Source organism: Gorilla gorilla, chromosome 5, assembly GCF_029281585.2.
Source record: "Gorilla gorilla gorilla isolate KB3781 chromosome 5, NHGRI_mGorGor1-v2.1_pri, whole genome shotgun sequence".
Lineage (NCBI taxonomy): Eukaryota > Metazoa > Chordata > Mammalia > Primates > Hominidae > Gorilla > Gorilla gorilla.
The window spans coordinates 173938525-173952355 of NC_073229.2; the positions used below are offsets into that span (position 1 = coordinate 173938525).

General features: G+C 41.4%; 1 protein-coding gene across 1 annotated transcript in view; it reads left to right on the plus strand.

The window, feature by feature from the left end:
* Window positions 1–13831, plus strand: part of PCMT1 (protein-L-isoaspartate (D-aspartate) O-methyltransferase) — a 59280-nt gene that overhangs the window by 8304 nt on the left and 37145 nt on the right. The window contains exon 2 of the mRNA XM_031012571.3: window positions 12579–12683. Coding sequence (XP_030868431.1) covers window positions 12579–12683 — 105 coding nt within the window. The remainder of the gene's footprint in view (window positions 1–12578; window positions 12684–13831) is intronic.

Sequence of the window (13831 nt, forward strand, 5' to 3'; positions counted from 1 at the left end):
GGATTTTGTCATCAGATTTGAATGTACACTAGATCTCTAAGGACCCTTCCAAATCCAAGATTCTGTGATTTTTTTCCCCAGTGGTCCCTTGTACCTAGATTTTATGATTTAAAAAATATTTTATTTTATTTTTTGAGACAGAGTCTCACTCTGTTGCCCAAGCTGGAATGCAGTGGTGTGATCTCGGCTCACTGCAACCTCTGCCTCTCCAGTTTAAGTGATTCTCGTGTCTTAGCCTCCCGAGTAGCTGGGACTTACAGGCACGTGCCACCATATCCAGTTAATTTTTGTACTTTTAGTAGAGATGGGGTTTCACCATGTTGGCCAGGATGGCCTCGAACTCCTGACCTCAAGTGATCCACCCGACTTGGCCTCCCAAAGTGCTAGGATTACAGGAGTGAGCCACTGCGCCCAACCAATTTTTTTTCTTTTTTTTTCTTTTTTTTTTTTTTTTTCTGAGACAGAGTCTTGCTCTGTCATCCAGGCTGGAGTGCAGTGGCGCAACCTCAGCTCACTGCAATCTCCGCCTCCCCGGTTCAAGCAATTCTCCTGCCTCAGCCTCCTGAGTAGCTAGGATTACAGGCATGTGCCACCATGCCTGGCTAATTTTTGTATTTTTAGTAGAGACGAGGTTTCACCATGTTGGCCAGGCTGGTCTCAAACTCCTGACTTTGTGATCTGCCCACCTCGGCCTCCCAAAGTGCTGGGATTACAAGCGTTAGCCACTGCGCCTGGCCCAATTTTTTTCTTTTTTTTAATAGTGTTATGGATTGCATGAAATTACTTGTGGAGTGTGTGTGTTTTAGTAGCCAGCTACAGAAGTTTAACATTGACTTCTAATGTTACCTGCATTTTAGGTTTTGTATAACATTGTAGTTTGTTAGAGATGTAAAGGAATCCAAGGAACATATCCTTTGAGAAATAACATCTAAATACTATGTATCAATTAAAAGTTATTAAGGCATAGTGAAAGATCCATTTTATTTTTTTTTCCCCATTGGTTGGCAGAGGAAGTTACATATTTTAAAATAATCTCTGGTACTTAGAGAATATACTTTACCGTAACTTGCCGTCACATAAAATTCTTCCTTAATTATATTGTGAATTTTTTTTTTCTTTTCTGAGACGGAGTTTCGCTCTTGTTGCCCAGGCTAGAGTGCAATGGCGCGATCTCGGCTTACGACAACCTCCACCTTGTGGGTTCAAGTGATTCTCCTACCTCAGCCTCCCGAATAGCTGGGATTACAGGCACACACCACCATGCCCAGCTAGTTTTTGTATTTTTAGTAGAGACAGGGTTTCACCAAGTTGGCCAGGATGGTCTCAATCTCTTGACCTCGTGATCTGCCCGGCTCGGCCTCCCAAAGTGCTGGGATTACAGGCGTGAGCCACCGCGCCCGGCCATGTTGTGAATTTAAAACTAATTCCTTTCACACTTTTTCAGTACAGAAAGTACTTTGGGAGTGTCTCAGCCTCTACTTAGCATCTATCATGCCTAATCACTCTGATTGGGAAGAAAAAGATGAAAGTTTTGTTAATTTCTTATTGTTTTTCCAGACATGTTGATAGCAGAGAAGAAATGTGGGGTAGATGGTTAACAGCTATCCAAGTCTTATAAACTAATATAATAAGGTAATATTTCTTTTATTTAGATGTAACCTTGTAACAAGCTTAGAAAGTTTATATATGACTTGAAATCTATCTGCAGCTTATTTTCTTTCTTTCTTTCTTTCTTTCTTTTTTTTTGAGATGGAGTTTTGTTCTTGTTGCCCAGGCTGGAGTGCAATGGCGGGATCTCAGCTCACTGCAACCTCTGCCTCCCTTGTTCAAGTGATTCTCCTGCTTCAGCCTCCCAAGTAGCAGAGATTACGGGCACCTGCCACCACATCTGGCTAATTTTTGTATTTTTAGTAGAGACGGGGTTTCACCATATTGGCCAGGCTGGTCTCAAACTCCTGACCTCAGGTGATCCACCCACCTCGGCCTCCCAAAGTGCTGGGATTACAGGCGTGAGCCACTGCGCCCGGCCTATTTTCTTACCTGTATTTTCAGTGCTTCATACCAACACAGGCCCTCTTTATTTTTTTATTTCTGCCAGAGTTTTCAGCATTTTTAGATCATATATCTTAGAATAATCACTGATTCTTTCAGACTGTCATCAGATTAACTCAGCAGTTCTTACACATGCCTTTCATAGCCATCCCTTTCACCATATTTTCATTGATACCATCCCAGCCCAGGTTCGTAGTTGAAACTTACGAGTAACATACCTGGTGTCTGATTGGTTGTCATACTTTTCACTTTCCCTCCTTTCAGATCCAATCCATTCTACACATTATACTGATTTTCCTAGTGTACTGATTTCTGTTATGTCACTTTGCTGCTTAGGCTTCTTAATGCTTACTGTATCAGGTGTAAACACCTTTTGCTTACCTTTCCAGGCCTTTTTAGAGTCTTATATAGCTTACTCCCATGCTCCAACTCCAGTCCTGTTCTGCAGGCTGGTCTTATTTGCCTCTTCATATGCCTTGTGCATGAGGGTACATTGTTCAGTTGCTATAAAAAAGACCAAACCACAATACCTTAAACAAAATAAGTTTCTCTCTCCCATAGCAATCCAAACAGTTCAAGACTAATATGGTGGTTCCATGGTGCTGAAGACCTAGACTCCTCTCTTGTTGCTCTGCTCTTTCCCTCATCTACAAGGTTAAAGATAGTTTACCTTCACCATTTCCCTCTTCCAGCCAATGGGGAGGTAAGCAGGAGAAAAAGGAAAACACCCATTCCTTTTAAGAGCATGATCTGGGCCAGGTGCAGTGGCTCATGCCTGTAATCCCAGCACTTTGGGAGGTCGAGGTGGGCGGATCACGAGGTCAGGAGATCGAGACCATCTTGGCTAACATTGTGAAACCCTGTCTCTACTAAAAATACAAAAATAGCTGGGCATGGTGGTGCATGCCTATAGTCCCAGCTACTCGGGAGGCTGAGGCAGGACAATCGCTTGAACCAGGGAGTCGGAGGTTGCAGTGAGCCAAGATCGTACCACTGCACTCCAGCCTGGCACAGAGCAAGACTCCGTCTCAAAAAACAAACAAAAAGAGCATGTTCTGGAAGTTGTATCCATAATTTCTACGTATGTTCCATTGACAAGAACTTAATTGTAAGGGTTCACATAATCACAGGGAGACTAATTGGGAATGCACCCAAATAATTCTATCACTATATACTGGATTATAGAGGATGCAGGTAAAAAGAAAGTGTGTGTGTGTGTGTGTGTGTGTGTGTGTGTGTGTATACACACATATATAAAACTGATATAACTATATGAAGGAAGGGGATAGGTTTGTGTTGTGTAAATACTCATCCATCTTGGCAGGTCAGCAGATGATGTCTAAAGTAGATAAAACATGAAATACACACACACACACACACACACACACACATAAAATAAAATTTTATCACTATGAAAGTAAAGCAGTCCTTGCTGTATCTTGCTAATTGTAAGGGTGATGTGTGTGTGTGTGTGTACATATATATATATATACACATACATACTATCTATGATAGAATTGAGAATATTAGTTTTTAATCAAGTAATATATGTACATATTTAAAAGATACAGAATAAGATGAGCTTATAATGAAAAATAACATTCTTCGCCATTCCCAGACTCATTGCTTAGAGTGAACCACTTTTAACTGTTTTTGGTTCTTGTGATTATCTTCATATCTCTAAATCATATGCTTAAACTGATGTTTCATGTTTTATCTACTTTAGACATCATCTGCTGACCTCCTGCCAAGATGGATGAGTATTTACACAATACAAACCTATCCCCTTCCTTCATATAGTTATATCATAGTTTTTGGTTCCTCTTTTGTGGTTACCTTTGTAACTTTAAGTAATAGACTTTAACCTCTGTTTCTTGTTCCATAATTTATAAACTGACACTACCTCTTAACCCATCTACTTGGTAAGAAAGGGTATTAGGGAGTTCCCGCTCTCATTTCCTGATTGATTGACAGTTCTTTTACATTGTCAAAGTTGATAACATTTACATTTTGTTTTGAGCAGTAAATACATCTTATGCACCTTATTGTCGATTTCAAAAGTTGAAAATCAGTAGCCGTCATTAATATTTATGACTGTATCCATTCTTTGCTGAACGATGTAGTGTATTGAGTTTGTTCCTTGCCCTTTGTTTCCTATATTACGGACCTTTCTGCTATTGAAGACTGTCAGATGTTTTTCCTTTGTTTTTTAATGCTTCATCAGTTGCTTTAAATCTTGCTACATTTTAGTTTTCCTTATATGTAAATCATAACTCTTGTATAGTGTTTTTGTTTTTTTTCCTGGAATTTGATTTATCCTCTGTGTCCGTTTTCACCCACGCTTCAAGTTGGGAAAAGAAACATATTTTTCTTACCATGACCCTAATTTTTTCAAGGTTTTTATTATTTGGCTGATAGCTTGGATTCTATTGTAGTCTCCTTTTTGAATCCTGTTTTCATTTGGATCAGTTGCATATTTGGACCAACATTAGCCATTATTATAATCATTTAATTAGGGTCTTTAGACCCTAGGGCGGCAAGCAGATCGGGTATGGGTGGCTCTCAAGCTGTTCTCTATTTCAGAAAAGCCTAATGGTAATTGCACATTTACCCCTAATTAGCCTGTACATGCAAAGTAAAACATCAAATTACTTTTCTGTTTGTTAGAAATATTTTAGGGCGCTGGTAATCTATGATATGTATATCATAGATTACCAATGATAGAAAAATTATTTAATAACTTAGTAAATATATAATAGTTTGGTTTAAGCATCTTTTAGAACATGGGATCCTGGGCAAAAATAAATAATAAGAAACTTGTGAAAATTTTGGAAACCACCCAGTAATGCCTAAAAAAGCTTTATTCTGAGACTTGATGGGTTCAGCTTTTTAATAAATGGCTGATGGCATGCTGTTAATAACAATTTAGAGTTTTTAGTAACTTCCATATGCCTTCATATCTATAGAGCCAAAGAAGCTCACATAAATTTGATAGAAGTATATTATCGAGCTTGAAGGAAGTGATTTCTTTAATTTACTTTGATTTTTAGAATGTGCCTCAAGTAAAATCTTTAAGATGTCACACTTTAAGTATCCATCTAGAGAAGAATGAATACAGTGAATATGATGATGGTTTCAAAAATTGATGAATAATTGGCAGTGTTGAGTGAAGCTGCCTAACCTGAAAAAAATAAAGCTTGAGGTAGTCATGATTTATCTTTATGTAAAAAATGGTTGACTAGATAGAAATTCAATATATTCTTTGTGGCTTCAGAGAATAACACTAAAAGTTTCATGTGAGTGAATTATGAAAAGGGAGATTCATCTTAATACAGGGAAATTGTCTAATAATCAGAGTGGTCTGAATGAGCTAGTGAGAACCACAATAATGGAACTCTTTTAGAAGAGAATATGGTACCAATTTATGAAGTTAGACTCAATGGCTCCTAAAGCCTCTTGTGACTTTGAGAGTCTATGAATCACCCTCTGGGATTTGAATTAATTTCAGGGGAAATGAACCACTCAAGAATTATTTTGGGAAATGAATTAGTAGAACTCACTAAGCTATTTGAATATGTTAGTAGCAGTATGGTGAAGTGATCATAGAAATCTAACATCTTAATTTGAATAACCCTACCCCTTATTTGCTCTGTTATCTTGGACTACTTAACTAGTCTTTCTAACCTCAATGTTATGATCTGTCAAATGAAATAATAATAGTGCCTACTTTATAGGCTTATTTGAGACAACGTAAGATTCTGTTTATTAATACTGTATCTTTCACATGGTAAACATTAAGCGAATATCACTGCTATTATTACTCTGCTTTTAAAACTTTAAAAAAAAAATGCTTTCAGGCTAGGGACAGGGGCTCACACCTGTAATCTCAGCTGAGGTGGGAGGATCACTTGAGGCTAGAAATTTGAGACCAGCCTAGGCAACATGGCAAGACCCACTCTCTAAAAAAAAACTTTTAAAAATTAACCGAGTGTGGTGGCATGCACATGTAGGCCTAGGTGTTGGGGTGGCTAAGGCAGGAAGAGCACTGGGACTCAGGAGTCTGAGGTTATAATAAACTATGATGGTGCCATTGCACTCCAGCCTGGGCAACAAAGCCAGACCATATGTCTTCGGGCGCGGTGGCTCAACGCCTTTAATCCCAGCACTTTGGGAGGCCGAGGCGGGTAGATCACGAGATCAGAAGATCGAGACCATCCTGGCTAACACGGTGAAACCCCGTCTCTACTAAAAATACAAAAAATTAGCCAGTCGTGGTGGCGGGCACCTGTAGTCCCAGCTACTCTGGAGGCTGAGGCAGGAAAATGGCGTGAACCCGGGAGGCGGAGCTTGCAGTGAGCCGAGATCGCGCCACTGCACTCCAGCCTGGCGACAGAGTGAGATTCCGTCTCTAAATAAATAAATAAATAAATAAATATAAAAAATAAAATAATGCGGCCAGGTGCGGTGGCTCACGCCTGTAATCCTAGCACTTTGGGAGGCCGAGGCGGGCGGATCCAAGAGGTCAGGAGATCGAGACCATCCTGGCTAACATGGTGAAACCCCGTCTCTACTAAAAATACAGAAAATTAGCCGGGTGCGTGGTGGCGGGTGCCTGTAGTCCCAGCTACTCGGGAGGCTGAGGCAGGAGAATGGCGTGAACCCGGGAGGTGGAGCTTGCAGTAAGCCAAGATCATGCCATTGCACTCCAGCCTGGGAGACAGAGCGAGACTCTGTCTCAAAAAAAAAAAAAAATTAAAAAATGCTTTCAATGTTTTATTCTAATTACCTTTTTGGGTAGCTTGCCTATGCTTCTTCGTGTAGAAATAATATTTTCTATTTGGGTAATTTATCCAAAATTTATATTTTAAAATGGAAAGACCATATAAGTTTGTCTTTGCTAGTTTATTACTATTTACATTGTTTTCTCTATTTGATGTGCCTTTTTTGCTAATTTTAAAAAATATTCATTGTTACTTGGAAAGTTTGTATTTATACCCTTTATAGTGTCGTTAATTGACCTTTTTTTTATTTTTTATTTTTTATTTTTTTGCTAAGCATGATGGCTCATACCTGTAATACCAGCACTTTGGGAGGACGAGGAAGGTGGATCACCTAAGGTCAGGAGTTTGAGACCAGCTTGACCAACATGGTGAAACTCTGCCTGTACTAAAAATACAATATTAGCTGGGTGTGGCGGTGGGCATCTGTAATCCCAGCTACTTAGGAGGCTGAGGCAGGAGAATTGCTTGAATCCGGGAGGTGGAGGTTGCAGTGAGCGGAGATCGCGCCACTGAACTCCGGCCTGGGCAACAAGAGTGAAACTCTGTCTCAAAAAAAAAATAAATTTTTTTTTTTTTTACTATCTGGTTTATCAGTATGAAATGGTATGCTTTGATTCCTTCTATTACCTGTACAGCAGTCAGTGATCTAATTCTACTTTCCCTTTTTTCCTCCTCCCATTGTTTTTAGTTGTATTCTTTCTACTTTGTCAGAACATATAACATTTAAGTGCTATTATTTCACCCATGTTCCTATCCTTATTTCTGTCTTTGCTATACAATTGGGTATGTGTCCTTTGCCAACATATCCCTGGTTATCTCTTGGTTAGATGAAACACATCCTCTAGAAGAGTCCTCAGAAAGGGCTTGTGTGTACAGCATTCTCTGAGTTCCTGCATATTCAAAATGGTTTTTTTCCTTCCTATGGCCTTGATATTTGAAGGACAGCTTGGCTGGGTATAAAATCGTTGGCTTACACTTAAAAAAAAATCAGCTTTATTGAGGTATAAGTTATATAAAAATTCACCAGTTGTAAGAATACAATTTGAAAAATGTGACAAACAGAAAGTGTAACCACCAACTTCATTATGATGTGGAACATGGGTCAGCAAACTACAGGCCACAGACAAAATTTGGCCTGCTGCCTGGTTTTATAAATTTTTATTGGAACACAGCCACACTTTCATTTATGTAGTGTTTCTGGCTGTTCTTGCATCACAGTGGTAGTGCTTAGTAGTTGCAACAGAGATTATATGGCTTGCAAATCCTAAAATATTTACTATTTGGACCTTTACAGTTGTTTGCTGATCTCTGCTATAAAATGTTTCTTTCACCCAAAAAGTTTTCTGGTGTCTCTTTGTAATTAATCTCCTCCCTTCTCCTATCCTCTAGCAACTACAGACGGGCCTTCTACCACTATGGTTTTGGCTTTTCTAGAATGTGTTAAAAATGGAATCATGTAGTCTCCTCGCCTGGCTTCTTTCACTTAGATTAGTGCTTTTGAGATTCATTCAAGCTGAGTGCGGTGGCTCACATCTGTAATCCCAGCACTTTGGGAGGCTGAGGCGGGTGGATCACGAGGTCAGGAGTTCAAGACCAGCCTGGCCAACACAGTGAAACCCTGTCTCTGCTAAAAATACCAAACTTAGCTGGGCGTGGTGGCAGGCGCTTATAATCCCAGCTACTTGGGAGGCTGAGGCAGGAGAATCACTTGAACCCAGGAGGCAGGTTGCAGTGAGCCGAGATCATGCCACTGCACTCCAGCCTGGGCAACAGAGGAAGACTCCTCAAAAAAAAAGAAAAAGAGATTCATTCATGTTGGGTATATCAGTAATTCACTCTTTTTTTTTTTTTTTTTGCTGCTCTTCAACTCAGGCTCAAGTGATCCTCCTACCTTGGCCTCCCACAGTGCTGGGATTATAGGCATGAGTCACTGCACCCAGCCGTTCACTCCTTTTTATGGTGACTTGCACTTTCTTTCCTTGAATTTCTTGAAAATGCTGCCTTATTCTTACTTTGCTTTGAATCTTGCTCTTAATTTTTATTTTTATTTATTGAGACAGGGTCTCACTCTGTCACCCAGGCTAGGGTGCAGTGGCATGATCAGGGCATACTGCAGCCTTGACCTCCCAGGCTCAAGCAGTCTTCCCACCTCAGTCCCCTGAGTAGCTGGGTCTACAGGTATGCGTCACTATGTCCAGCTAATTTTTTAAGTTTTTTGTAGAGATGGGGTCTCTTCATGTTGCCCAGGCTGGTCTCGAACTCCTGGACTCAAGTGATCCACCCACCTTGGCTTTCTAAATTGCTGGGATTACAGACGTGAGCCACTGCATCTGGCTTGTTTGTTGCTCTTAAGAAATCTGTAGTGACCTAAGTTTTTGTTCGTTTGTTTGTTTGTTTTGAGACGAAGTCTTGCTCTGTCACGCAGGCTGGAGTGCAGTGGCGCGATCTTGGCTCACTGCAACCTCCACCTCCCAGGTTCAAGCGATTCTCCTGCCTCAGCCTTCTGAGTAGCTGGGATTACAGGTGCGCACCACCACACCCGGCCAATGTTTGTATTTTTAGTAGAGATAGGGTTTCGCCATGTTGGCCAGGCTGGTCTTAAACTCCTGACCTCAGGTGATCCACCCACCTTGGCCTCCCAAAGTGCTGGGATTACAGGCATGAGCCACCATGCCCGACCTGTTTGTTTGTGTTTTGAGACAGGGCCTTACTCTGTTGCCTAGGCTGGAGTACAGTGGCATGATCACAGCTCACTGTAGCCTCAACTTACTGAGCTTAAGTGATCCTGCCACCTCAACCTCCAGGTAGCTGGGACCACAGGCACATGGCACCACACCTGGCTAATTTTCAAATTTTTTTAAAGAAACGGGGTCTCCCTATGTTGCCCAGGCTGGTCTTGAGCTCCTAGGCTTAAGCAATCCTTTTGCCTTGGTCTCCCAAAGTGCTCGGATTACAGGCATGAGCTACCGCACCTGGCCCCTAATTTTTAAAATTCTTATTATAATAGGTGATTTGATCTTTTTGTCTTGAATTTTTTTTTTTTTTTTTTTTTTTGAGATGGAGTCTCACCCTGTCACTCAGGCTGGAGCGCAGTGGCATGATCTTGACTCACTGCAACCTCCGCCTCCCAGGCTCAAGTGATCTTCCTACCTTAGCCTCTGAGTAGCTGGGATCACAGACATGCACCACCATGCACGGCTAATTTTTTTTTTCTTTTTTAATTTTTTTAAAGACAGAGCCTCGCTCTGTTGCTCATGCTTGAGTGCAGTGGCACGATCTCGGCTCACTGCAGCCTCCTCCTCCTGGGTTCAAGCGATTCTTGTGCCTCGGCCTCCTTAGGAGCTGGGATTACAGGCATGTGCCACCACGCCCAGCTAATGTTTGTATTTTTAGTAGAGATGGGGTTTCGCCATGTTGGCCCTATTGGTCTTGAACTCCTGACCTCAAGTGATCCGCCTGCCTCAGCTTCCCAAAGTGCTAGGATTACGGACGTTAGCCACCGCACCAGCCTGGCTAATTATTTTTGCCTTGATGTTTTGAGAATTTTTTTCGTTTCCTTTAAAATCTAATAGTTTCATTAGAATGTATTTTGAAGTTAATTCTTCCTGGTAATATGTTTACTTCCTGGCACATTTTCTTAGAGTATAGTTTTAAATACTGGTTTTCTTTAATCAGCAGAAATGTTTTTATTTGCATTTAGTTTTCTTTTTACATTAGATTTGAATGGCATTGGTTTGATTGGTTTTTTTCTTTTTCCTACTTTTAGGCATTTTGTGGACATAGTTCATTGTGTACCCCCTCCTGTTAGTATAGCATCCTGCACCTTCTTTAATGGATGATGATATTGGTAGTAGGGAGGAAAAGGGGAGTTAGCACCTATTTGTGCAGGATTCTTTTTTTTTTTTTTTTTTTTTTGAGACTGAGTCTTACTCTGTCACGCAGGCTGGAGTTCAGTGGCACAATCTCGGCTCACTGCAACCTCAGCCTCCGGGTTCAAGCAGTTCTCCTGTCTCAGCCTCCTGAGTAGCTGGGATTACAGGGGTGTGCCACCACACCTGGCTAATTTTTGTATTTTTAGTAGAGATGGGGTTTCACCATGTTGGACAGGCTGGTCTCAAACTCCTGACCTTAAGTAATTTGCCCGCCTGGGCCTCCCAAAGTGCTGGAATTACAGGTGTGAGCTACCGTGCCTGGCCTTGAGACAGGGGTCATGCTTTCTCACCCAGGCTGGAGTGCAGTGGTATGATCATACCTCACTATAACCTCAAACTCTTGGGCTCAAGCAATTCTCCCACCTCAGCCTCCTGAGTATTTATGACTACATGGTTGTGCCATGATCCCCAGCTAATTAAATTTTTTTTTTTTTTTTTTTTTTTGTGGAGACAGGGCCTATGTTGCCTTGCCTGGTCTCAAGCCGCTGGGCTCAAGCTATCCTCCCTGTTGGCCTCCCCAGGCTTTGAGATTACAGGCATGGGCCGCTGCACCCGGCCTTAATCTCAGCTAATTGTTGGGGAAGGCAAATATATATTATTGATCTTGCTTTCCTTCCTGAGAAATTCACGTCTCCTGGCTCTACAACAGTATGGTCTGGTCTTCATCCTGCCTCTGTGACTGCTCATCATCTTTGATGGCTCTGTTTTCTTTGCATATCTTTTAGATGTTGGCTTTGTCTTCTCTACTTATTCTCTGGCCACTTTGAATTCACTTTGATTGCTTTAGTTGCCATCCATAATAAATAGAAATCTTTATTCTAGATCTCTTTCCTGAGCTCCAGATCCATGTGTCCAGCTGACTACAGAATATCTCCAGTTGTATGATCTGAAGCCCCTAACTTTTTACCCCTTAACTTTGATCCTTCTACAGGATTTCTTAAATTGGTAAATGGCATCAGCGTATCAATGATTACCTCCACTCCCACCCCCAAATCCAGTCAGTCAGGTGTATATTACCTACCAAATAAAACTCATTATCCTTCTAGTTTTCTGTGTCCTCGCTGTTACTAAAGACCAGGTTGGGCTGGGCACGGTGGCTCACACCTATAATCCAGCTTTGGGAGGCTGAGGTGGGTGGATCATGAGGTCAGGAGATGAAGGCCAGCCTGGCTAACACAGTGAAACCCTGTCCCTACTAAAAATACAAAAAATTAGCTGGGCGTGGTGGCATGCACCTGTAGTCGCAGCTACTTGGGAGGCTGAGGCAGGAGAATCGCTTGAACCTGGGAGGCAGAGGTTGCAGTGAGCCGAGATCGCACCACTGCACTCCAGCCTGGGCAACACAGCAAGACTCCGTCTCAAAAAAAAAAAAAAAGCCTGGTGCAGTGGCTCGCACCTGTAATCCCAGTGCTTTGGGAGGCCGAGGTGGGCAGATCACAAGGTCAGGAGATCGAGACCATCCTGGCTAACACAGTGAAACCCTGTTTCTAAAATACAAAAAATTAGCCAGGCGTGGTGGCGGGCGCCTGTAGTCCCAGCTACTCGGGAGGCTGAGGCAGGAGAATAGCGTGAACCCAGGAGGCAGAGCTTGCAGTGAGCCGATATTGCGCCACTGCACTCCAGCCTGGGCGACAGAGCGAGACTCTGTCTCAGAAAAAAAAAACAAACCAGGTTGCCATTACCTGGGCCATTACAACAACTTCCAATCATTCTCTCTTCCAGTTCAGTCTCTATAGCACAGCTGGTGTAATTATTCTAAAATATGTCTGATCATGTCTCTCTCTTCTGAAAAGATTTGCCTCATTTGTTTCAGAAAATGGAATCATCAAGACAGATAAAGTATTTGAAGTGATGCTGGCTACAGACCGCTCCCACTATGCAAAATGTAACCCATACATGGATTCTCCACAATCAATAGGTAAGCTTTAGATTTCTGAAAATATCATAGTTTTCATCATTTACTTTATGATTTTTAGAAGTAGAAAAAGCCTGGGACACAGATATTTATCTATTATTACCTTCTTAATTTGAATTTTATGACTCAGCAAGTTTCATAATCCCAAACATACCTATTTTAATAAAATTATGTATGTTTTTCTGTTTTCTCGAACAATATATAATATGTATAAAGAATTAAAAACATTTTTTGAAATAAAATATTTTAGTGAAAAAAACTTTTGTGTTTGGAGACCGAGTCTCATTCTATCATCCAGGCTGGATTGCAGTGGCACAATATTGGCTCACTGCAACCTTCACCTCCTGGGTTCAAGCAATTTTCCTGCCTTAACCTCCCTAGTAGCTGGGATTACAGGTGCATGCCACCACGCCTGGCTAATTTTTTGTATTTTAGTAGAGACGGGGTTTCAGCGTGTTGCCCAAGCTGGTCTCGGAACTCCTGAGCTCAGGCAAACCACCCGTGTTGGCCTCCCAAAGCACTAGGATTACAGGCATGAGCCACCACACCCTGCCGTAAAAAAAAACTTTTAATGAAAACTTACAGTATTAGCCGAGTGCTGAGTTTTCTTTAGGGGCCTTAGTGTTGACTAAAGATTAGTTTTCAGGTTAGGATTAATTTTTTAAATCAATATTTAAATCAGTAAGTGTGCTTAAGTTATTAATGACTTCTCTGCTTTATTTGCCCTGCTTTTTTGGCTTGTGTTTGTTTTTAGAAAGTCCTGTATTTAACTCCTTCTCCTGAAGCAGGTTTTGCTGAACTGCTGAGCCTTGGCAGTGGGCGCCTTTGAGGCTTAGAAGTGCCTCAGGATTCTGTCAGTCGGCTGCCATGCTGTCTTCTTTTGACGCACTATAACAGTCAGCAGAGAAGATCCTGGGGAGCTTCTGAACCCCGAAGGCACCTGCTACCACCGCTCAGTGAAACTTGCTTCAGAGGCAGAAAGAAGCAGGTAAATAAGTTTTGAGAAAGCAACACCAGAAGAAAAGAAACTAAAAGTTAAGAACCACGAAAAGATTGTGTGAATTAACATTAGATGATAAGATAAAGAATAAAATGAAGTATTTTATTGGTCTTTTAAGCTACTTTTTCAGTTATTCTAGTTTTTTTTTAAG